The 25,687-nt window shown below is 40.3% G+C and overlaps 1 protein-coding gene across 4 annotated transcripts in view; it reads left to right on the top strand.

Moving 5' to 3' along the window:
• Positions 1-841: 841 nt before the first annotated feature.
• Positions 842-25,687, top strand: part of LOC125463480 (alpha-1,6-mannosylglycoprotein 6-beta-N-acetylglucosaminyltransferase B) — an 875,834-nt gene continuing 850,988 nt past the window's right edge. For 3 of the 4 annotated variants that reach the window (XM_059653747.1, XM_048554763.2, XM_048554762.2), the window contains exons 1-2: positions 1,393-2,082; positions 3,919-4,046. Coding sequence is in view for 3 of the 4 variants with exons in the window: in XM_048554763.2 (XP_048410720.1) it covers positions 2,000-2,082; positions 3,919-4,046 (211 nt within the window). In the remaining variant the exon portion in view is untranslated. Of the gene's footprint in view, positions 957-1,192; positions 1,240-1,392; positions 2,083-3,918; positions 4,047-25,687 lie in introns of those variants that run through there. The other variant, XM_048554765.2, reaches the window with a different exon arrangement.

Here is a 25,687-nt window from a genome sequence, read left to right as displayed (position 1 = left end):
TTCCTTTTTCTTGACGTTGAGGATTTAATTTTTGCTGATCTTGCCATATTTTCCCAACTGTCTTGCCAGTGTTCACATCGTGGGGGAGTTGGGGACTTACCACCTAAATTATTATATTATGAAATAGCAACCAAACTGATTTAATTGGTTTAAAAAAATTCTTAGCATCTAAGTTTGAAATGCTTCTCAGCAAACAATGAAGGGTGGCATGGTGGCTCACACTGCCAGGGATGTGGCTAAAATTCCAGCCTTGGGCAACTATCTGTGTGGAGTTGGCACATTCTCCTCGTGTCTGCGTAGGTTTCCTTCAGTTGCTCTGGTTTCCTCCCACAGTCTATAGGTGTGTACGGTGGGTGGATTGGCCATGCTAAATTGCCCATAGTGTTCAGGAACGTGTAGGTTAGATGGAATAGTCATGGGACATGAAGGTATACAGGGACAGTTTAAGTGGATACGTCTGGATGGGATGCTCTTTGGACAGCCAGTGTAGACTAGTTGGGCCGAATAGCCTGCTTCCACCCTGTAGGGATTCTATGAAGTTTCACTCACTGGCATCCTTTTAATGAGTCCTGATGTGAGATTCACATAAATGAGAATTAAAATTGAAACTTTGCCACCAATAAAATGCAAAATCACATTGGTCAATAATTTCACCAAAAAGCATGCCTTTAAAATTGGACCAACGATAAAAAGGTTTGTTTCTGCTTCTTCATTCAGCCTATATAAGACAAAATTTACACAAGCACAGAAATTCAACGGCTGAACATTACTGCCACCTGCAGTTTTCTCAGAATCATTGACAATTGACAACATAATTCTAAATACAATAGGCTAGCTACCGAGTCTACCATACCAGTAGACCCATGATTATGCTATTGTGGAGTGTGAACAAATATCTGAAGGATCATTTGCTCTTTCCTAACTTCAAGCCAGATCACCATTGAGACAGCATGAGGGTGAGTAAGATACATGATTCCAAATAAGATGAAATTCATGTATGGTGGATTATTCCTTAAAAATTTCAAAAATTTGCTTTGTTTTCTATTATGAGAAGATATTTATGACTGAATCATTACTATATTTGAGATTATGAATATATAAAAGATAATATTAATGGCAATTTCAGATTTTTTCTTGTCTTAAAATTGCTGCCGTGAACATTTATGGCTTCCTGTTTTCTTGTCTTTTACAGAATCTTAGCACTACTCGTAATGTAGAAAACACACAGCACCTGTTTAGGTAAGAATCTATTCAGCTAAAATACAAAGTAATTAATGTAGGAACAAACTATCCCCAGAACACTAGGTGATGCTCTAGCACTGTTGTTGCATCAGGATAATGTAACATCTCATGCTTTGTAAAGGAAATAAAGCAGCTATGATAGAGAGGCTGATGTATTCCAGCTATCCTGGTTGGATTGTGATCTGTCAGTCAGCCTTTTATCCCCAACCCTATTCACTTGTCCAAGGGGTTGAATGCCGAGGTTGTTGGTGGCTGCTTGTACTAGATCTGGCGGTTGAGCAAAAATCAGTATGAATCTCACCCGAGGGACTATGAGGATGCCCTGCCTAAGTGTGTCAATGCAATAGTCATGTGGCTGTGAATAACAGCAAGCTCTGATCATGAGAGGAGGAAATCTTCAAGCAACTAATGTGCTTTTTTTCACCTGCAGTCTCCTTGATTCTTGTTTAACTGTTAATTTTGGATTATCTTCGGCATCTTGTATTCATCACTACTTCCTGAAAAAGTCAACATAGAGCTAGGAGCAGCATCACTTCAGCTTGAATAAGGACTCACTCTGGAGATAGGAAACCTGGCAGATTTGTTTTAAATCAGCAAATCAAAAGTTGTGAATGGATTTTATTTGGTCTGACCTGAAAAAAAATCACCTGATGCCTATTAATTCGGTTCTAAGGACAATATTAAATATTGATTAATTAAATATCTTCAAATTAATCAAGTTTATATTAGATAATATTTATGTTTCACTGACAGAAAGATGTTTTTGCTTTCAAAAAATTCTACAAATTCAGATGGTAAAATAATGGTGAGAAGGTTTCTTGTAACCTTAAGGCCTTTCAGGTAAGTTTACCTTCAAGTTTTGTTTTCAATTACACATATAAAATAATTTAGTATTGATGATTGATATGACTTGTGTGGAACACTTGTGATCAATGCTTGTGTCAAGCAAAACTTACACTTTAATCTCATTGTAACTGCTGCTGGTCTAGATTATATGGTTATGAATCTCAGTTAATGTTTGTCATTTCAGTATAAAGACAGCTTTCCATGCTGGCAACACTTACAGTATTTACGTTTGCAATGCTCTGGGACCACCCTAATTCAAATGATGCTTTCTATTCAATGTAGCAATTGAGTTTGAGATGAATCTATGAGAGGCAGACAATACCATATTCTCTGTTTTTCATTCGTGGAAAGTTACATTTAAAACATAGAGGGTAAGGTGTGGAGTTGTGGCTGATGGGTGCGGGCACCAGGAGACGGCTAGTCACATTGAAATCACTCACCTTCCCACTATGAGATGCCACATGTGTTTCAGAATACATCCTGGTGTGATTGATCTTGTTTCTCCATGCTATTTCCATGGGGTCATGGTGTTAAGTACATGTTCAAGGATATAGCTAGGGCCGGGGGAGGGGATGGAGCTTGACGTTTGTTCAGTAACAGTTAAAAATACAAATCTATAAAATATCAGTGTATGAAATGTTACGTAAATATGTAAACTGATAATCTTGCAAAATCATTAAAACTGAATTTCAGAAAGGGTACATTTTAAAATATTGGTCGTAATTACATTGATATTAATTACAGTAATTTGCATGGCAAAACAAGAATGCTTTCTTCAATTGATGAACTTTGTGAAGCAATTGATTAATCTTGTGTTGCAAATTCACCGCATACAGCTAGGAACATATTCAAAAAGGATGCTCTAGAGTGTTATTGTTATTGTTGAACAGACATTTCTGTTTCTGTGTGTTGATCTGAAATTTAAGAGGACCTGTTTAACAATATCCAAATGATAGAGAAAAAGATGTGTATTTCATATTTAAAAGAAAATGCAGAAGTTGACCTAATTATTATTGCCAGAAATTTAAAATTGTAGAGGCAGGAATTCACTGCTTTTAGGGAAAGTACTTCTGGGAAACAAAATACATAAATAAGAGAATGTTCCTGTACCTTTTGATGACTTTCAGCCTCACGTACTTAATACCTACATATTCTTCAGGAGCTGGACTTGATCTAATTTCATTGTCAACATGTGGTACAGTGACAAAAGTAATAGGATCACCGTTATACCAGAGTCCTTCTAGGGTAGGCATAGAAGCAGACATATGTCAGAATAAATAATTTGGGGATGTGCTGCTACACAATCCCTCTCATTTTTTAAATTGCTCACCTACTTCATCTCCTGCCTGAAAGCCAACAATTAAATGTAGGGCTAGCCTAGAATGAATCTAAGCCTAAACATTGATTAAATAAATGGTACTGTTCATTTATTGCTTAGTATCAAACATAAAATGTGTTTTCTTAAAATATGTTAGAAATAAGTTGCCACCTCAGAAGCATTATGCCAATTTTTAAGATTTAGTATATGTGCATGGACAGCAGAAGTACATCTATTGTTCTTACTACATTATGCCGTTCAGCAGGTCACATAGTACCACCATGCTGTTGAATCCAATTATGAGTTACTAAGTTAGAATGAAGTATGGTCATACTTTTAAGCAAACAGTCAAAGTGTACAAGTGAATAAAGTAAAATTGTAAATTGACAACAGTATACGTGTAATCAAGTATACAATATAGAACACATTATATTTCTAGTATTCTCATATACTAGCTAACTATAAAGCAAAAACTTGTACGTTAGTCTGATATGCTCTCTGCTTGATTCTAGGTTATTTGTGGCTGGAATTGGATTCTTCACCCTCTGTTTTATAATGACCTCCTTTGGCGGACAGCTTACAGGCAAGAGAGTGGGAGACTCACCTTTTGGCATTAGACAATTAGGTAGCAAATCTGAAGGTAAATGTAGCTTTATGTCAAGTGCCATTACATTAACCTATTTACTGCTATCCATCTCTGAAAAAATTAAAAGAACCTGGACATACTCCAGCAAATTTGTCAAACGTGATTTCCCTGTAACAAAATCTTGTTGATTATGTTTTATTGCATTAAGCTTTCGTCAATGCCCTGCCATTTCTTCCTTAATAATGCGCTCCAGCATTTTCACAATGACAGCCATTAGGCTAACTTGACTGTAGTTTGCTAGTTTCTTTTTGGGATTTGGGGAACAAATTCCAGCCCAGAGCCACTGATACTTTTGCCATTGACCATAGGTGTGAACAATCTGAATCTCTTCCCAGTAAAACAACAGTGATCCCTTTGAAAAGGGTGAGTGATCACCCAATACCAAGTAATGCCTTAGGAGTAAGTTGTCTTGATCAAAATGAACAATTTTTATTCAAATACAAGGAGAGGTCCAATTTTTCAAATGATCATTGGGGTTCTACAGTACTGAGAAAATAGGAGCAGGAGTAGGCTGTTTTACTTTTTGAGCCCGGTTCGCTATTCATTATGATCATGACTGATCACTCAATAACCTGTTCCCAGACTTTTCTCCGCCTCCCCCCCTCTCCCTATTTATTTCAGAACCATCTTCCCATCCCCCTCACTGATGAAGGGCCTGAAACGTCAGCTTTTGTGCTCCTGAGATGCTGCTTGGACTGCTGCGTTCATCCAGCTTCACACTTTGTTACCCCACTTTTCTCCCATATCCTTTTGTTCCTTTAGCTCTGAGTGCTTTATGCAACTCCCTGTTGAAATCATACAACGTTTTGGCCTCTACTGCTTTCAGTTATATAAATTCTGCGGCTCATCACTCTGGGTGAAGAAATTGGTCCTCATCTCAGTCCTAAATAGTTTACATCATATGCTTAGACTGTGACCTGTGGTTTTGGACTCTGCTGTAATTGGGAACAACCTACTTGCATCTACCCTGTGTAGTCTTGTTAGATGTTTAATCGTTTACATGAGATTCCCCCCCCCTTTATTTTTCTGAACTACAGCAAATATAATCCTAACCAATTCAACATCTCCTCATATGCCAGTCCTGCCGTCTGAGGAATCAGTCTGATAAAACTTTGCTATACTCCTTCCATAGTAAGAACATCCTTCCTCACATAAGGAAACCAAAACTACTTGAGGTGTGGCCTCACCAAAGTTCTGTATAACTGTAGCAAGACATTCTTGCTCCTATACAATGTTTAAGCAGTCAATGTACGTAATTCCGGATGTTTATTTGACAAGCTGGTTCCTTAATTACATCATCTCCCCAATTTACTCTCTCCCCTGACTTGCTACTTCTTAATTAGATTATTCATGTAATTCATTATGTTTAACAGTCAAGCTGCTAGCGGCTCTAAGTTTTAAACCAGGTGTCACATATTTCCCATTTGTCAGCCTCCTGTTCACCCTTTAACCTTTAAAATCAACCACCCAAGATTGTTGGAGGGTAGAATTTATAGGAGTTGCCTTTTCATTCCTCTATTTTACCGGAAATTGTTGTCCCAGAACATAACAATGTTATAAACTTTGTATTTGAAACATTGTAGTCACCTGACATTGGAAAATATTCTTTAATTTCCTTTGCAATGGTAACATTAATCAAAATATAATAACCAGCAAGTTCAATGATAGAAATTACAATCTCACCATGAAAATACTAAAGTATTGCTCATGCAGGATATGAAAGTAGTATACTGTACATTACAAAATTCCGACAGCTGATTGCATGGAAGGGTTGAAACTGTTAAGTGCAGAACATTCAATGTGCGTTGTTTTCAAATTGCCTCCTGAAAATAAAAGCAATAATGTCGGCATAGGAGGTGCAAGCAAACTATACAAAAAAAAAGCACTATTCTTGGCCCAGCAGCATCATTTTAAGATAGAGGCAAAGATTTTCTGTTACATTTAATGTGAGAGTATTATCCACTCATTGTTACACTGCGCACAATTTGATTGGAACAACAGGTGGATGTGAAAGAATGATCGAGTAAATAACAAATCCTAGGCTTTCAATGTGTTCTGCAGTGTGAAAGTCCGCTGGGATAAATATCTGCTCACTGCTTTACTTTTATCATGCCTGCATGCCAAATTGCCAGGGTGTGGTAATTTGAATATTTGCTGTTGGTTGCCTGGACCTGAAAAGTTGCAACCAGCTCAGATCAGAGATAATGGGAACTGCAGATGCTGGAGATTCCAAGATAATAAAATGTGAGGCTGGATGAACACAGCAGGCCAAGCAGCATCTCAGGAGCACAAAAGCTCCTGAGATGCTGCTTGGCCTGCTGTGTTCATCCAGCCTCACATTTTATTACCAGCTCAGATCAGCCTATTCTGTGTCTTGGAGTTTAGAGCAATCTGATGCAGTTAACATCAGGCTTTAATGTGGTCAAAGTTTTACATTAAGCACAAATAAATGCACCTTTTGTTTTATTTCATAGCATGAAGTTGATGAATTGCTGCAAAAATGCTTGAATAAATACTTTGTGTGATTTCTTCAGTTTTGCACGGTGTTTGTACCTGTTGTTATCAATAATAATTCTTACAAAGTAATCAGGCTGTTTCCATGGTTAGTGTATATACAGCCTGTGCTTCAAAGAATACTGTTGCTTTCCCATGCATTTGGGAAAATTAGTGGTATGGCCAATAATTGCTTTAACTTTGTTGCTAGGTAGATATGTTTCAATTTATTGTGATTAATCATATATCTAAATGTAATTTTTCTTGTCTTGGAAATTTGGCATAACTTTTAAGTGTTTTAGTTGCTTTATTTAAATTTCTGAAATTATTTAACAAAAAAGGTACATTTCTTTAAATTTCCCCAGCTTACCAAATCTTACAGTATTATTTCCTGTCAGCTTCTGCAACTTTCATGAGGTCTCAGAAATAGGCACAAACTAGACTAGAGAGCACATGGCAATGCACCAAGGCAGAGTAAAATGTGAGGGTGGACTTAATCTGATCGCAGTGAAATGTTTACAGTGAATTAGACCTGTTGATTTTTACACCAATTCCAGAAAATCAGCCTGATCATTGGCCTAGGAAAAAAATTACATCACTGAGAGATTTTGAAAATCTGTTTGACATGTCTGAGGCTGATCCCTTCTTGAAAAAAGATCAGTATACTTTCAAGGATGTATAAGTGCATGTTTCTCTGCACACCGTTGTACTTAGCATTTACAACTGAAAACCAGGTCATGCACAGAGTTATTTATCTTAATTATGTTTTAAACTGTGATATAATGCAGTTACCCATAGCTTTCCCTGCAGTTTTTATAGACTGTTTAATTTTAAAATTTAAAATCTATTATCTGTTGAAGCATTATTTTCAATAACTTTTAAATGCTTCTTTAGGATGTGTCTTCTCATTCATTGCAATAGAATCCTTCGTTTCCTCTAATTCACATAAATAAATACTGTTTTCTGATGTTCATTTATAATTTTGTTAACTTGTATCTGAATCATTCCTGGCATTTTGTCTTTCTCTTTCTTCATGTTGAAAACTGCACTGAGAAAAACTCATTGGGTGGAATTTTCCCCCACCTAGTGTGGGGTGACAATTGGCAGTTCAGGTGGAAAAATACAGAGAGAAGGAAAACATCAGAATCTCCAATGTTGAGGTTTTTTCTCAATTTTCCCAGCAAATCTTAAATGGTGACTTTAGAATCTCACCATTAAGTGGTATCTACCTTACTTGCATGCATTTAGGAGCAAATTACTGCAGATGCTGGAATCTGTACTAAATTCGACAGATGCTGGAGATCGCAGCAGGCCAGGCAGCATCCATGCAGAGGGAGTGCGCTAACATTTTGAGTCTAGATGACTCATCATTTAAATCTATTTAAAGTCCCGACTCACCTTGATTACATGTCACTTCCATTTTCACCTTTCCCAAGAAACTACACAATGCGAACTCTATATGTGTCACAGGCTGACTACTTGGCAGCTGCAGGTCACTGAATTTCAGTCTTGGCCATCCTACAAAAACAAACTACATTCTTCATGCTGCCATCCTTTTCGACCCATCACCTACACAAGTCACCTTTGACAAACCACCACCAACTGCATCATATCATCATGCCTGCTCTTCACTAACTCACACTCCACTTCAATACTTTATCTTGGAGCTCAGGAGCATGTATGGCATGCATGATTCTGTTAGGTCACTGCAGGAAGAGATACCTATGCATTATCCGCCTGCATAGGATGCATCTTAAGGTTCTTAGCTTGCTCTAGTAGTGCTCACTCACTTAACATCTGCTCGGAGGCTGCCAGCTTCTGTCTACGTCTCATGTTTTCTTAGCGCAGTGGTGCCCAGTTAGATGCTGCTGTCTTCTGTGATTTACATTGCGGGCCTGTGCAGAGGGAGAAGCAGGCAGCTTTTCATGATGAAGAGCACAAAAGTCAAGGGGGTGGACATGTCACTGTGTGGCACCCTGCTCAGTCAAATTCATGCCTGCAGTATGTGCTAGGAATTGACATGGCAAAAACTTTGCCTGCATTTCAAACAAATGGTCATGTGTGAATGTTGAAGGGAGCAGCATTATTGGGGTGAAGGGGAATTATGTTAATGTCACAGTGAGTCAATGGGCTTGTCCTAGTCTAATCCAGATGGTTGACCACGGTCAGTTAGGCACTTGGTCCAACCAGAAGATACCAGGGATAGAAGCCCTTATAGTGCAGTGGTTAGAACATGGTCAGCCCTGCAGGTAAAGTGCGACCAGTCTCAAGATTCCAGTTAAGTCAGTCAAGTTACTTGGAGGCATCAGCCTGAGGGATTTGCTAGTTTTTCATCCAATGAGGCAAAAGAAGGCATTGAATGTAATGAAAGATGATGCAAGAATAGTTAATGGAGGTAATGAGGCGCTCCCAGTGAATGAGTAGGAAGCACAGCGGGACAGAGGGCAGGACAAGTTTGCGGTTTGGGAGGTTGAGGTGGCTCAGATTATTGAGTGGACATGTGGCATGCATTAGTAGGAAGCTCCATCAGTCTTAGTGAGAAGCATGTGCAGTGGAAGAGTTGGAGTGAGTGATGGCCCTATGAATGTGATGCAGCTGAAAGAAGATGGTGGCTTTGCAGAATGGCAAAAATCATTGAACTGTTTTCTACATTGCACAGAATCCTGTTTCACTTAATGCAACACTGACCTAGGTTACAATCTGTGACCTGCATTTGGACAGAAAACTCAAAAACAATTATGAGAATAATTTACATGCAAAAGCTAAAATGATTTTACTTCACAGCAGAATATGTTTTACAAAATATCATCATTTGAAAAGAAATAGTTAAAAGAGCAACGCATTAATCTTCCTTCCTGTTGGCAGTATGTTACAGTTAATCCAGGGAGTCTGAACTTCTATGCAAGCATGCATGTTATAATATGAAGCCCAGACAGCGACAATAGAGATGCTAATATCTGTCCCATCAAATTCCTGAGAAGGAAAGAACCTCTTCTGTTCTTACTACATGCCATTTTGATGTGTTGGATTGAATTGCAGGCAGATACTCAAATCTGTCTGGCCACATCATGAGTACATGTTCCTTATCCATCAAGTTCTAGAATGGGGCTTGAACCCGGAGCTGCTAACTCAGAGGCAGGGATGTTACTCACTGCACTACAAAGCCCTAATTCTTGCAATGTATACACTTTCAATTAGCTTATCTGACCTCTTTCTCTTTCTGTTTGGATGTGTCCTTCCATTTCCGTCAGCTCGACTCTGCTCTCTCAATATCTCTGAATGTGTCAAGCCTGAACCTTGAACTCCATTTAAAGGTTATGACTGTGACATTGATTTTTCCTAATTAGTTTTGGATTCTGCAATGCCAGAAAACTTTCAGGATCTTTGCTACTTTCAGTTTCTTTCTCTCTTTCACTATGTGTTGGGCGAAGGCTTTGAATTATAGGAGATTTTGTCTGCTCTTCCTTTGCTAGATGTCCTCTTTCAAGCAAATGACCAACATAGTACTGATGGAGTCTCTGTTCAATCTTCAATATTCACGTGAATGCACCAAATCTCTTTACAACTTCAAACTCATGCACCTCCTCATTACCATAGTGTTTTTACCAGAATTTCTGAACTCTGAATAACAGAGCTATTCTGGTGAGGAAGTAGGAAATTCAGCCCAGCTTGCCTGCACTGGCTCTGTCAATGCAGTTAGGTGCCATTACCTAATGTCAATCTCGGCAATTTTAGACATTGGGATCTTGAGGCCAACATTGATTTGACGCTACCTCAAAGCAGTTGGCCCAATCAAGGTGAGAAAAACATCCATTTTGTCCTTATTTCCTACTTTATTTGGTTTCAGCCCAACATGAAACCTTTTAGTTAGGGTTAGGGTTTAATTCCCCCATTCACCCCAAATATACCTTCCGTGCCAATTTCTTCAATGGCCTACCATGCTGACTCACTGTATACTTGAATATGACATGCAAACATCAAGAAGTCTTTCAAATTGTTTAAGTACACGCATAACAATTTAAGAAGCTCCAGACATTTGTTATAGTCCTTAATTTCTCAAATGTAACACAAAAAAAAAGTTTACCCCTTTTGCCAAATAATACATTGAGAAAACTGCATAACATAGACTCACAGCTTTGGACCAACTTTATTTATACCACCCTGAGAGGACCAGACCAAGCCCCCTCACAAAATATTGGGAGGATAGCCTGGACCCTAACTTTTTCTTATTTTAATGGCAAGTGCCAGGCATTGCATTCCAGATGCAATTTGATTGGCCAGACTAACAGTCTTGAAGCAAAACATACTTTATTCCAACACTTTAGTTAAAATACAACAAAAGAAAGAATTACTTAACTCTAATGGAAAACTTAACAAAACAATGGATTATTTAACTACTAAACTGCAACTGTTCCAATATAGCAACATCCCATAAACACATCCTTGGCAAAGGCAAATACAGTAAAACAGATAGCCTCACATGTGATTATAGCAGGAGGAAGAGAAACCCCAGCTTTTAGCTGTAACAGAGAGAAGAAAAACAACTTCTACATCCAGCTTTAAGACCCCAGCAGTGACTGCTACTGAAAACCTAAAACTAAAACTCCTGGTTCCATGGAACCTTGATCCGACTTATTCAGGCTGCTTCTCTTATTCCAACTTTTTAAAAAAAGTCCCTATGACCTCACAAGCTGTTTAGTTTATTGACATTGGAGCAGACTACTCAGCACTTTTCTTCATTTTAAAAAAAAACGTCAAAGTACACTTCTTAATGCCATAGTATTGTTACAACCCGAAGAGAATAGAAAAGGGCCAGCGGAGAGAGCAGCCTAATGAAATGTTCATCTCTTGCAATATACTTTGAGCAGAATCTTATTTTCCCTATAATGAACCGAGATTCCAATATTGTAACAAAAATAAAGATGGCAATCACAATGGGACAGATAGCATCCATGGAGAGAGAGCAAGTTAATGTTTTGAGCCCAGATTACTCATCACCAGAACTGATGTGAAGTGTGGAGGAAGTAGCATTTATGTAATCATGGCTTGGGGGGTGGTATTGGAATGCTGGGGGAGAGAAGTGATGATAGTGCGATGGTGACGGAAAATGCAGTGAATAAACCAAAAAGATAGGAGAGAAGAGGGAGTGAGTTCACAATACAAAGGTGTTGAACTCAGTGTTAAGTCCAAAAAGTTATAAAGTGCCTCGTCTGAAGGAGAGATGACACAGTGTGGAGCTGGAGGAACACAGTAGGCCAGGCAGCATCAGAGGAGCAGGAAAGTTGACGTTTCGGGTCAGGACGCTTCTTCAGAAGAAGTATTGGTGGTATTGATGGTCATTAAGCAATGGACTGGCGGGGGTGGAGGGGGGGCTCCCAGAGGGAATAGTCCCTGCAAAACACAGACAGAAAAGTGGGGTGAATGCATCTGGTGGTGGCGAATTGCTGGAGTTGTCCGAAATGATGATCTTTTGGATGCGGAGGCTGGTGGGGACATGTGAGACCCAATCACGCTGTTGTGAGTGGTGGGAAGGGGCTAGGGCGGAAGCACAGGTGATAGTTTGGATGTGGTTGAGGGCCCTGTCAATCACTGTGGGTGGGAACCTACAGTTATGGCTCACTGTAGTTGACAGAGTCCTCGACTGCTTCTGAATCCTTAGCTTGCTGCCTCTCTACCAATGCCGCCTGACCTACTGTGATTTCCAACTTTTTTTGTTTTCAGTACGGATTCCAGCATCTGCAGTCATTTGTTCTTCCAGCATTGTTTGATCTTTCTGCCTCTGTTTGCTTACCTGCAGCTGAATCATTCCTGATATTTTGTCTTTATCTCTTAGTTTCCTAGAATCAAACTTTTCATGAAATTTTTTTTGACTCCCTTGCCACTGTCGCTACACCCACATCCCTACGTCAGACCCTTTGACTCCTCTTAGCCACATTATTTCTTGGAGGATTGTTGTTTAAATCCGACTGCATTAACTTAACTAGAAATGCAAATCACAAGAAATTGATGAGCTTCTGATTGTGCATCTCATTTACAATTTATTAGGGTGGCATACCAAACCTTCTAGAATCTACCTTATCCATCTCTGTAGGGAAACTTTTTAGTTAGTTTTTTTCTTTCTACTACATCAGCCAAATGTTTTATCTGTTCTTTGTCAGCTTGCCGTTGTATTCCTTCACTACCTGGGTTTCCTATTCAGACCTGCAAAACAATAATAAAGCAACATTAATGGAACTTAAGGAGTACAGAGAAGCTCCTGTCTTCTTTGCTAATTATCGACACAAAAGCAGGTCTCATTCTAGGATTTACCTTTGTATTGCTGGAGTCAGTTGGATTCAGTTCTTTGATCTTTCAGTTCCAGATGTCTTGCATTGATAGCTTGTGGGAGCAGTTGAAAACCAACTACTTGATAGAATTAGATAGAAAACGGTTGTAATAAAGAGAGAAGGTATGGTGGTTTAATTTACATTTACCTTTTGATGATAATCTAAATTAATTCTGCACTGGGAAAATCTACGTTACTAATGGTAAATATAATCATTAAAAGCTAATTCCATGATATCAAACTCATGGAATTGCTCCTTGCTCTTTTGTGTGTATTGCATTAAAACGAGCAAGTAGGCCTCATTATAGTTGTTAAATGTATGTAAATATATTTAAATATGTACCACATTCAATTCCCTTTCCCATTGGTGTATTCTTGGTGTGCAGATTCTCTTTTTAAAGCAAATATTGTTTAATAACATGTCCATTCTAACAGCTCAGTCTGACCTGGTTTAAGAAGATTATTTTTCACTACTTCTTCTGCACTATTGCTTTTATAATTATTATGGTCTCTGTGGTTTGCTGCTGGTTTGAAAACCACGATTCATTCTGCACAGATTTATAACCAAAACATCGCTGTTGCTCCCTACCAGCTTTTCATCTCAGCTGCTAACTGCTCAGAATGGACATAATTTTGGACCTTGTCAACATTTGTTATCAATCTATGTTTTAGAATTTAGGTGGATGTAAGAATGATAGACGCACTCAAGAGTCAAGCTCCCAGGTGATTATGAACGAGTTGATCATGTTGTGAGATGACCAGCAAAGCTACCTGGCAATATCGGAGCAGACCCATATCGACCACTTCTCCCTCCTGAGACAGCCCGTTATGTGCCTCTTTTGGAAATTGTCCTGTTCACATAATCTTGGACAGCAACCATGATACTTGGTATAAAAACCAAAAGAACTGCAGATGCTGTAAATCGGGAATAAAGACAGAAATTGTTCAAAAAGCTCAGCAGGTTTGACAGCATTATTAAAAAAAAGTCAGAGTTAATGTTTCGGGTCCGGTGACCTTCTGAGGAAGGAACAGTGGACCTGAAATGTTAACTCTAATTTTTCTTCACAAATGCTGCCAAATGTGTGATACTTGGTGAACTTAGTTGCCAATGTTGTAGACAACTGCCTCAATTTAATAACATAATCCTGTTATCTCCAGCAAGGTTAACAACAGGGAATTAGTACATTAAGGCTGACAGTGTATACTGATAAATAGGTGGCAATCAATTGTTTAGCCTATGGATCAGCCTATGCAACAGATATTCGCAACAATATTTAACGTACAGAAATGTTCTATGGTTCTTCACAGTGAAAAATGACTTCTGCATGGATCAACACGCCTTTCCCAGAGTAACAGAATATGTATTCCCAATATCACCAGACTGACGCTGCCCCTAATGTTTGGGGGCACTTGATGGCTGCCCAAGTCCAACCTGAAATCTTTGACAAGTATGAGTGTGGAAATATGGACAATTATTTGAATTGTAGTGTCAGAATATGCTGAAAAATTATACTCGGCCATTTCTTGGCATATAAATGAAATAAATGTTCACTGTTTTTAAGTTTTAAAGATCTGATTGAAACCTGGAATATGCATTTAAGGTGTCACACAGACTTAAGCTGTGACAGCTGGAGCTAAGTGCATTGTTGATAATTTAAAAAGAAATTATGTGGAACTGAGTGCTCCAGCTTTCTGTAGTTGTCAGTATGAGTGTGCTGAGAAGAGCATGGCTCTATATGCTGATCTGCCTGGAACTTGGCCTGACTTTGTAGGTAGTACAAAACAACAACTAAAAACAGAAGTGATAGATTATATCCTAGTACTAAAAATAGCTGAAATAACTTAGCAGGAGAGCTACAGGAAGAAGAACTACAGTACTCAAATAAAATTAATGTCAAAAAGAATTCTTAAGAGTCAACTATAGTTGCCGTTGAGCAATTAGAAAGGGAATAGAGTTAAGTCAATAAAACCAGCCATTAGAAATTAACTTGTGAGCCCTTTTGCTCCTTCATGCAAATGACAATATATAGGGAATGGCAACACACTGTTTAATATATAATAGGCTCTTTTATTTACCTCCTAATTACACGATCATGCATTATCTCATTATTCTTTGGTATAGATAGTTTCTCAGTCAATGCCTATCTTTATGATACATTTCTGAATTGAATTTGCATCAATGACTGTTTACAGCCCAATCAGAGGGTCATCCAGGGGTTTCCAAAATGAAGATGTTGATGAGAAGTTGTGTCTGGTGGCTAGGATTGGATGCAGACAGAGCTGGGTTGGTGAGGCAGTGCCCAGAGTGCTAACAAGGATAAAAATTGATGCTAGCAGTTCCCACACATCCACGGGAATGACCAGGTACACCCTGGACTCAGCTACATGTTGACTATGCTGGTCCTTTCATGATCTCAATGTTCTTTGTCATTGTGGACACCCACTCAAAGTGGCTGAACTTGCATAGAATTCATTCATCAAACATGGGCATGACAACAAAAAACCTGCGCACATCTTTTTGCAATACACAGATGCCCAGAAGTGTTGGTCACAGATAAAAGGCCATCATTTACCAGCATGGAATTTGAGTATTTCCTAAAGTTGAGTGACATATAATGACAACTCCATATCATTCATCATCCAGTGGTCTGGCAGAAAGAACAGTCCAAACTTTGAAGGCAGGCCTAAAAAAAACAGCCTACAGCTTCACTAGGTAAAAAAATTGTCATGCCTCCTACTTGATTATAGGACAACTCCTCGTGCAATGGATAATTCTAGCAGAGTTGCTAATGGGGAAAAGACTCCGTACCAACTTAAACCTGATCTTCCAGTCCTGGAGGGTGTAGGAAGCGTGAAACAGCATAAGAAATGCCAATGCTGGGCACAGGTCTCTGTGAAACAAGAGAGACAGTTTACTGCAGAGGATAAAGTTTGGTGTAGGAGCTATGGGAATGCCCCTCAATGGGTAAGAGGCATTGTTGATGCAAGGTCAGGTCCAGTGATGTATAAAGTTTGATAGTCATGAACAAGCACTTGGGCCACATGAAAGCTCAAACTCACGAACAGTGTAGGAGCAAAACATAGGCCTCCTCATTTCTGACTATTCCAGACTCTTCCAGTCCTTCAAGCATTGAAGATACCCCAGAATCTGAAATGGACACAGTGATGCCCTTGCTGTCTGAAGAAGAGAGTGAATTTCTTCTGAGATGCTTCAGGTGTAAGGGGTGAGCTACTCTGCATTACACTCTGCCTGTATCTCAGGCAGAGTTGGAGGAACCTGACTCAGTGCTAAAATGCTCCAAAAGGAGCTACAAAAAGAAAGAACCAGCCTAAGTCCTCAGACTTGGAAGGGGAGAGTGTAGCGGTTCTAACAAGGTCAGCGAGATGGACCACACAGAATATGAGTTCCCTGACTGGGGCTGTTAATCTGGTCCATCCATTGAGCCCTGGCTGACATATACAAACAAGAATGTCAGAATGCAGGAATGAGATTTATGAGGGCAGTGCTGCCGAGCTGCAGGTGGGAGCTGGAAAAGTGCTTGGCCCCTGTTTGTCCCATTGAGCTCCAGTCTGTGCAAGTTCTGCAGCTCCCTCCTGTCATGACCCAATGGTTTCCTGACCCTGAGCCCACTGGCGAGGCAGCCAGAGACTGGTGGCCTGAACTCCCAGCTTTTCCCTTTGAGCCAAGTATGGATCTGGATGAAGAAACCTGGCACCGAATACCAACTAAAGACCACCAAGTGGACTCACGGCTGGAAGAAGCGCATCAGCACCTGGGGTGGGGAGTGGGCATCAAGGTGATATAGAGCAGAATGCTCATGAGTCAGGAATTATTGACTCACTGAGCTTCATGTGATCTTTGGAGGCATGAACTGACTGGGAACGGATGAGACGTGAGATCATACCACATTCTGAATACCTCTCTACATATTGTATTAAATTCTCTTGGGCTTTAATAAATGAACGGAATTTTAGAGGCTCTTTTCACTCTGAGAGCTGGGTCTGAGGAAGCTGGATCAGCGTCAAGGAATCTCCATGTGTAAATAAAGTGTGACTTGGTGATGGGATATTGGCCTCTGTGGAGTTACTACAGTCTCTAAAGGGAAAGGCCACCTCTATGATGCGGTAGGGGACTGACCCGTGTTGTTAAAACTTCTGTGTCTCCTAACAGGAAAACAATTAAGCAACTGGTGGCTGAATATTTTACACATTAATCTTCAAAATTCTTGAACATTATTAGGAATTATAATGTTTTATAAGTTGTAAGTCTTATTTGCAGTAACAATTGAGGTTATTGGGAGGCAGAGTGTTTATTAATTGCAAATAATTAACCTATTTCACGTAAATTGGTTAATAGATTTTTGAATGTTTATTGATTAATACTATTGTTAATTAACATGTGAAGATGATTGCTTGGTGAGTATCGCTGCGCAGGAGCTGATGCTAAATAACTGGGAGTTTGAAAACAAACGCACAAAAGATAATAACATGTCAAAGAGTCATATAGCTCGGAAACAGGCTCTTTGGTCCAACCAGTCCATGCTGACCGGGTTTTCCAAACTGATCTTGTTCCATTTGCCTGCATTTGGCCCATATTCTTGTCCAAATATCTTTTAATGTTGTAACTGTACTTGCATCTAACTCTGCCTCTAGCAGTTCATTCAATGTACAAACCTCCGACAGTGTGAAAAGGTTGCCCCTCAGGTCCCTTTTAACCCTTTCCCTTCCCACTTTAAAAATACACCTTCTGGTTTTGAATTCCCTTACCCACAGGGAAAAAGACCTTTGCTCTTCACTTCCTCTGTCCCCCTCATGATTTTAGAAACCTCTACAAGGTCATCCCTCGACCTCCAACGCTGCAGTAAAAAAGTCCCAGCCTATCCAGCCTCTCCTCAGAACTCAAACCCTCCAGTCCCAGTAGCATTCTTGAAAATCTTTTCTGCACTATGTCCAATTTAATAATATCCATCCTATTGTAGGATGGCCAGAACTGTACACAATCCTCCAAAAGTGGCCTCACCAACGTCCTGTACAGCCACAACATGAGGTCTCAAATCCAGTACTCAATGCTTAAAGGCAAGAACGCCAAACACCTTATTGACCATCCTGTCTACCTGTGACACAACTTTCAAGGAATTATGTACCTGAACCCCTAGGCCTCCCTGTTTGATGACATTACCTAGGGCCCTACCATTAACAGTGTAAGTCACGCCATTGTTCATCTTGGCAAAATGCAACACCTCGCATTTATTTAATACAACTCCATCTGCTACTCCTCAGCCCATTGAACCAATTGATCAAGATCACTTTGTGACCTCAGATAGTCAGTAGTGGTTGAGTCTTGTCTTGTGTTTTTGTATCAGATGATCGGTATTTTTAAATTTTATTGTTAGTATTTATTATTATTGGTTTTGGGAAAACATTACTGGTACTGATAACATTTTAACAGCTGGAGTAAATTTTACTAATGGTAACAAGATCACTAGTTAACAGAAGCAGATTGACTAGGTTGCTCCATTCTTGAGAGCGCACTTGCTGTGCTATGTGAGGATTCCCAGTGCTTTCAGTGACCTGGATAACCAGTTGTACTGGAAGCTTCATCAGTGACAGTGGATTGTTTCTGGGTTTCTTTGAGTTTAAGCAAAAGCTGGTGTCAATGCACTGTATTGAAACGCTCTGAGACCCACGCTGATAACACGCTTATAAGTATGGTTACTCTGCAGCTGAGCACATGAGCAGAGCATGACCGCACATTAATTAGCACTGCTGCTTCACAGTGCCAGGGACCTGGGTTTTCTTCCAGTCTTGGATACTTGTTTGTGTGGAGTTTGCACATTCTACCCCGTGTCTGCTTGGGTTTTCTCCGGGTGCTCCAATTACCTAACACAGTCCAAACATGTGCAGGTTAGGTGGATTGGCCATGCTAAATTGTCCTGTGTGTCCTGGGATGTGCAGTCTCAAGAGATTTAGCCATGGGAAATGCAGGGTTATGGGGATAAGTAGGGGCCTGGGTCTGAGTGAGATTCTCTGAGGGTCAGTGCGGGGGCTCACTACGCTGAATGGCCTCATTCCAAACTCCAGGGATTCTCTGGTTCTATTCTATACAGAGCATGTGTTTCAATACATGGAGTGTAGTGAATAAGATTAGGAAGCTGCAGGCTCAGCTTGCCATGTTAAAATATATTGTGGCTACAATCCACAACTGAACAAGAATGGCTCCATGATGAAGAATGAGTTATGTGGATAGATTGAGGAAGTTGAGACTGTTTTCCTTGGAGAGGGAAAAGCTTAGTGGAGATTTGATAGAATTTTTCAAAATTTAATGTCAGAGCTCTGGACTGAGTAAATAGGGAGAAAATATTCCCACTTATGAAAGATGGAGAATGAGAGGGCATAGATTGAAAAAAAATAGTAAGAGAAACAAAAATGATGCGAGGAATTTTTTTTAACACTGCAAATGTTAGGTTTTGGATTTCACTGCCTGAGAATGTGGTGGAGGCACTTTTAATCAAGGCTTTTGAAAGGGAATTAGACAAGTATTCAGAAAGGTACAATGTGTAAGGTTATAGGGAGAAGACCAGAGAATTCAACTCAGTGAGAGACTCATTTGAACTGCACAGACAAATTGGTCAAGTGGCCTCTTTCTGCACTCTTAACAGTTTTTTGTGATTGTGTGAAAATGTCGGTGGTGTTAAATAATGGAAGTAGCTGCCTACCTCCATGGGGCAGAGAGACAATGTGCATTGCATCCTAGCATGGTAAATCCTCCCAGCAATGGGATTGCATTGCGGATCTGTCCTAACATTGTTCCCTCCAATTTTACCAGACCGACGTTTCTGAATTCCCATTATATAGGAGCTGATAAAATGCTGCGCAAAATGGATTTGATTTAACTGGCTTACTTCAGATTTTCAGTGAGGTACCTGAGCTCTGGATTCTCTCAATGGATGAAAGACATGTTTGGTCCTGATTAGTTGCAGTCCTAGCAATGGCTGTTGCTCCTGTTGACAATGCTGGGACTGGGAGCTGCTGACCTTCCACTAAAGAGGCAATCTAACCACTGTTAGATGTTAACATCACTGAAACCTCCACTATCAATATCCTTGGGGTTACCATTGACCAGAAAAATCAGCTGGACGCACTTCATAAGCACAGAGGCTGCAAGATCAGGTCATAAGCTAGGAATGATACATTGAGTAACTCGCCTCCTGATTCCCCAAAATCTGTCCAATGCCTACAAGGCACATATCAGGAGTGTGACGGAATACTCCTCACTTGCCTGGGTAGTACAGCTCCAACAACATTCATGAAGCTTGACCCTATCCAGGACGAGGCAGCCCGCTTGATTGGCACCACATCCGCAAGCATCCACTCCCTCCACCATTGATGCTCAGTAGCAGCAGTGTCTACTACCTACAAGATGCAGAGCAGAAATTCACCAGACATCCTTAGACAGCACTTTCCAAACCCATGACCACTTCCATTACAAAGGACAAGGGCAGGAGATACATGGGAACACCAGCTGCAAGTTCCTCTCCAAGGCACTCGCCATCCTGACTTAGAAATACATCCCCATTCCTTCACTGCCACTGGGTTACAATCCTGAAAGCTCCTCCCTAATAACACTGTGGGTTAAACTACGTATGAGGACCGCAGTGATTCAAGAAGGCAGCTCACCACCACCATCTCAAGGGTAACTAGGGACAGATAATGAAAGAGGAGAATGTGCCCTCCAGTTCTGCTTCTGTTTCGACTGTAGCCACATCAAAGAAGAAAGATGAATTGGTCTTCGACGATGAAGGAGATGATTTTATTGATGCACTTGGATTTGGCAACAGTCCAAAAATACACAAGGAAGAGCAAAAACTGGAGGACTAAGTATGCGCTGGGGAGGTCCTGACTGTTCCAATAGTGTGTGCTCAGGCCCTTATTAATGACAGACCAGAACTAAATGGACTCAGAGGCATCTCTGTGGATCTCCTTGAACTGGGCTCAATTGAGCCCGTAACAAACTGTAGGACACCTACCCTGTGGCAGCGATGTCCTGCTAGCCCAACTTCATCTCTACAAGAGTGGCTGAATGTGGGCGGGAGCTGAGGAATGCATGTACCGACTGGCAGGGATAATCTTAGGTCCCACTCCACCTCTTATGAATTCCAGATTAATATCTGTTAAATGAATGACCCATTCCCTGTGAATTATTTAATTAATTTGAGATAGTTTTGTCAACATTCCTGGTTTAATTACATTTTTAAATTGATAGTTACTTGAGACAATGCCTTGACTTACTTTATCTTCGAAGACAGCTCCTCTGCTATAATGGACTGTTGGACTAGATTATGTGCTTAAATCTAGAAGTGGTTGTATATTTTCATAGTCTTTTAACTCTGAGGTGAGCGCTATATTGGGCATAATCTAGTGAAACTCATTGACTAGAAAACAAAATGGTGGGATTGCTAAATTGTGCAGAATGTGAAACACCAACTTCCTGATGACGGGATGAAAGTTGGGAAGTAAAATGGTGGCAAATTAAAGGCCGTCATGATTCCCAATGGCATGCTGCCAACAGAATCAATTTTAACATTGTGCCATGGATACTTGTTGAAATGCACGGCTATCAGTTTAAATTGAACCTGTGCAATTGATTTGACAGAAAATGAGAAACTGAGTACCTTCAGATATGTAAGTGGTTAAAGCTGATCAGGCAAAGAGTAGTTTTCTTGGTGGATTTGGAGCAAATAGGAATTGCTTTTACATTTATGGAAGGGCTGGCGCGGTGGCTCAGTGGTTAGCACTGCTGGCTCACAGCACCAGGGACCCAGGTTCAATTCCAGCCTTGGGCAAGTGTGGAGTTTGCACATTCTCCTGTGTCTGTGTGGGTTTTCTCTGGGTGCTCTGGTTTCCTTCCACAGTCCAAAGCTGTGCAGAGTAGGTGGATGGGCCATGCTATAGTGCCCAGGGATGTGTGTGTTAGGAATGGGAAATACAGACGTGGGAGAATGGGTCTGGGTGGGATGCTCTTCAGAGGGGTGATGTGGATGTGTTGGGCTGAATAGCCCATTTCCATACTGTAGGGATTCTATAAAAAAAAATGGCTGATAGCTCTTAGGACCTCATGCCTTAAAGGGGAAAAATGCCTTGACAACAATCTAGTTGGCACTTCCAGAATCAAGAAAGATGAGACTTTCCTTTACTAACCTGTGCACGGGGCCACCATTGCCTTGTGAATTCACACCCATTGTTTCAGTCATAGAAAGCTCAGGGTCCCCTTCAAGATCTGACTGTTTTTGAACCATGATAGAAAATATCATATAAAGAACCCAGACTGTAATATTGTGCTCCTAAGATGCTGCTTGGCCTGCTGTGTTCATGCAGCTCCACGCTTTGTTATCTCTGTAATATTCTCCCCGACTGCAAGAAGGTTTTTTTTACCTAATCTGATGTGCTTAATTTCATTTGTAAGCTCTTGTGGCACAGTGGTACTGTTCCTGCCTCAGAGCTAAGAGGCTCAGATTCAAGTCTCATCTACTAGTGCACAATAACATCTCTAAACAGGTTGATTTGATTGCATCAGAGATAATGGGAACTGCAGATGCTAGAGAATCTGAGATAACAAAGTGTGGAGCTGAATGAACACAGCAGGCCAAGCAGCATCTTAGGAGCATAAAAGCTGTCGTTTCGGACCCCCATCTCCTACCTACTAACCTCATCCCACCCACTTGACCTGTCCATCCTCCCTGGACTGACCTATCCCCTCCCTACTTTCCCACCGACACTCACCTCTACTGGCTCCATCCCTGCCTCCTTCACTTGTCTGCCTCCTCTCCACCTATCCTCTCCTCTATCCATCTTCAATTCACCTCCTCCTCTCTCGCTAATTATTTCAGAACCCTCTCCCCATCCCCCTTTTCTGATGAAGGGTCTAGGCCTGAAACGTCAGCTTTTATGCTCCTAAGATGCTGCTTAGCCTTCTGTATTCATCCAGCTCCACACTTTGTTATATATTTGATTTGATTTTTTTAAGGAGAATGTTGTGCACTTAATTCATTTTAGTGCACTGCAGAGAGTTTGGGGCCTTCAAGTCAAATCCTTAACTGAAGTATGTAAAGTCACAAAATGTGTAGTTTACAAGTAGGTTTCGTTATGTTTTTGTGAAATATACAAATAAAACAGTTTTATTATGTTAGAAATCATGGCCTTGGAAGTATAAAACATTTTGGGAAATGTGGTGTATGACAAAGTTAGGAATTGACCCTTATCCTTGTTCCATACTGTATCTTTGACTAAGCTTGCCATGGTGTCTCCACTCTTTATAAGTGTTCACAAAGGAGAGAGTGTGTTGCTCAAATGTCATCAAGCAAATTTAAAAACAAAACATTCAAACAAAATTTTTAAGGTGGTGCAGCTAATCATAACTAAGTCATTATTAAATCATCACATTTCCTCCTCTGTCAACAATGCAATCCAATCCCTTCAGTACCCACTGACTGTCAAAAGCTTCAAGTGATCCCCTCTAGCGCCATCTAGGAGTGAACATTGTTATGTTGAGAGACTGAAAGCCAGCGTAAATGAGTAATGGAAGAAATAGGGAAGGCCAATTTAACATTGTCATTGAGGGTTTGATGAAGACTGGTCAGAGAAAATATATCTACTTGGAGAATTGCTTCAGTATGACACACTTTATGAGAGGTAATATTTGAGATGTAAACCATTGCATCATTTAAGGGAAATTAGATCAGTATTTGAATTGAGGAAAGTTACAGGACTATAGGGAAATTGTAGAGGGAAAGGATTAGCTTGGGATATCTTCAGTACAGTTTCTGTAGGCCAGACTGCATCATTGTGTGTTGTAAACTGATAAGATTTTAGAAATTAATGTAACAAGATCATTCAGCTTTGTCAATATCATGTAACCCAACTTGGCAAATAGCTGCAGAAATGTAATTATATCTGGTGTGGGCAGCTCAAGTGCAATGGCAAATTTGTCACAACAAGCAAATGTCTTTGAAGACAACCTAAGCTCTTTCCCAGCTGTCTAACAATCAATAATAATTATTTCTAATGTCCTCAATGGATGGAAAGTGAGAAGCAATTTCCCTTGCTGTTTGATGACTTATTTATTGTATATGGCTCATTGTAAAGCACCTTGGAATTGTGCAACTGGGAAGGCCACTTTTTCTTGTGGATTGATAATTGTCACTACTCCATTATTTATCACAGCGACAAAACCGATTTGCTGCGCTGTTATCTATAAAGACACTAGATTTGCTCAAATGCTCTCGAGCTAAAAGAGCAAAGAAACTGGAAAGAAAATTTAATCTTAACAGCTGTTTTTAAAAAAAGAAGTCACCAGGCTTTGTGCCAATTTGGAAGAGAACACATAGGGATAAGGTAAGTTGCCCTGTCTTTGATGAGAGTAAGAAACAACTTGCGCTACACTGGACTGACCATATGGGTTCAACAAGACCCATATTCCAATATTTACTCAATCAATTGTGTGAAAGTTTAGGGGTTCCTGAATACTGTTAACTAGTAAAAGCATTTGATCATTCTTAAGGAATTTTCAGAGAGTTTATTCAAGTTAAGAAGCAGCAGCTTAAATATGGTACATTAGTTAACTGGAACAAAATCAAAAATACTACCATGATAATTGAGGGTGGTTCACTGATACCGGTGGATGAACAGACAGATAGTGCTTTCATTACAGTTATGAAGGCAGCATCATGTTCTCCACCCAAATTATTATAGACCTGTTTCCTAGGGTCTTCTCAATTTTTTTAGTCCGTCATCCATTTGGAGAAGACAGCTTCATGATGAGATAGTAAGAACTGCAGATGCTGGAGTCACAGTTAACACAGTGTTGAACTGGAAGAACACAGCAGGCCAGGCAGCATCAGAGGGCAGGAAAGCTGACGTTTCGGGTCGAGACCCTTCTTTGGAAATCAGCTCCCGATCTGAATCATCAACTTTCCTGGTCCTCTGCTGCCTGGCCTGCTGTTTTCCTCCAGTTCCTCACTGTGTTATCCATGATGAGGAGTGTCACCTGCAAGGATTGGCCCTTCTTCCTCAGCCCCACTTTATATACCTTATTTTGGGAAAGCTCAGCAGGTCTGGCAGCATCTGTGAAGAAAAGAAATCAGAATTAACGTTTTGGGTCTGGTGACCCTTCCTCAGGGCTCAGACCAGTTAAGCTTTGCCAGCAACTTCTGCTTTTGTTCCTGATTTGCAGTATCTGCAGTTCTTTCAGGTGGCTATGCCCTATTTTGGGGACTGGCTATCTGTGCTGTGTAAATCCCTTGTCTGAATCCATTTTAGCTAATGAACACTGGACAACCTCGCATGACATCAGAAACACCAGTGACCCCCACAGCCACAACCCTTGCTCCCACCCACCTCCACACTCCTTGCTGTAAGATCAGTTTTCAATTTTCCTCGGAGCAAACTGTTCTGTTTCTTGTAAAAGAAAACAACTCGGCTCGTGAGGCATAATGGCTTGGTAGTAAATGTACCCATTACTTTTAACCTGTCTTTCATTCTTGTGCAAGAAATTGTTTCTATTTGCAGAAGGGAAGTAACTGCTGTAGCAGACATTACATGAGGTCTCATGCTGCGTCAGCAATGTGAAAACAAAATCAGTTTTAAACGTGTCTAATTTCCAATATTTGGACATAATTTATGACAGATGCAAGATGTAATTCAAAAGCGTTAGTCTGATCACTAGGAATACGACGCAGGAGCAGCAGATCCAATAGCACAAAAGAAATAGAGACATTGAGCTAGAAGTCATGTCAAATCTACAGGCAGTGCTCTGAAAAGT

The sequence above is a fragment of the Stegostoma tigrinum genome, chromosome 22 (genome assembly GCF_030684315.1).
Source record: "Stegostoma tigrinum isolate sSteTig4 chromosome 22, sSteTig4.hap1, whole genome shotgun sequence".
Lineage (NCBI taxonomy): Eukaryota > Metazoa > Chordata > Chondrichthyes > Orectolobiformes > Stegostomatidae > Stegostoma > Stegostoma tigrinum.
Note: the sequence above shows the minus strand (reverse complement) of the source record. Positions and strands in the feature narration are given on the sequence as shown.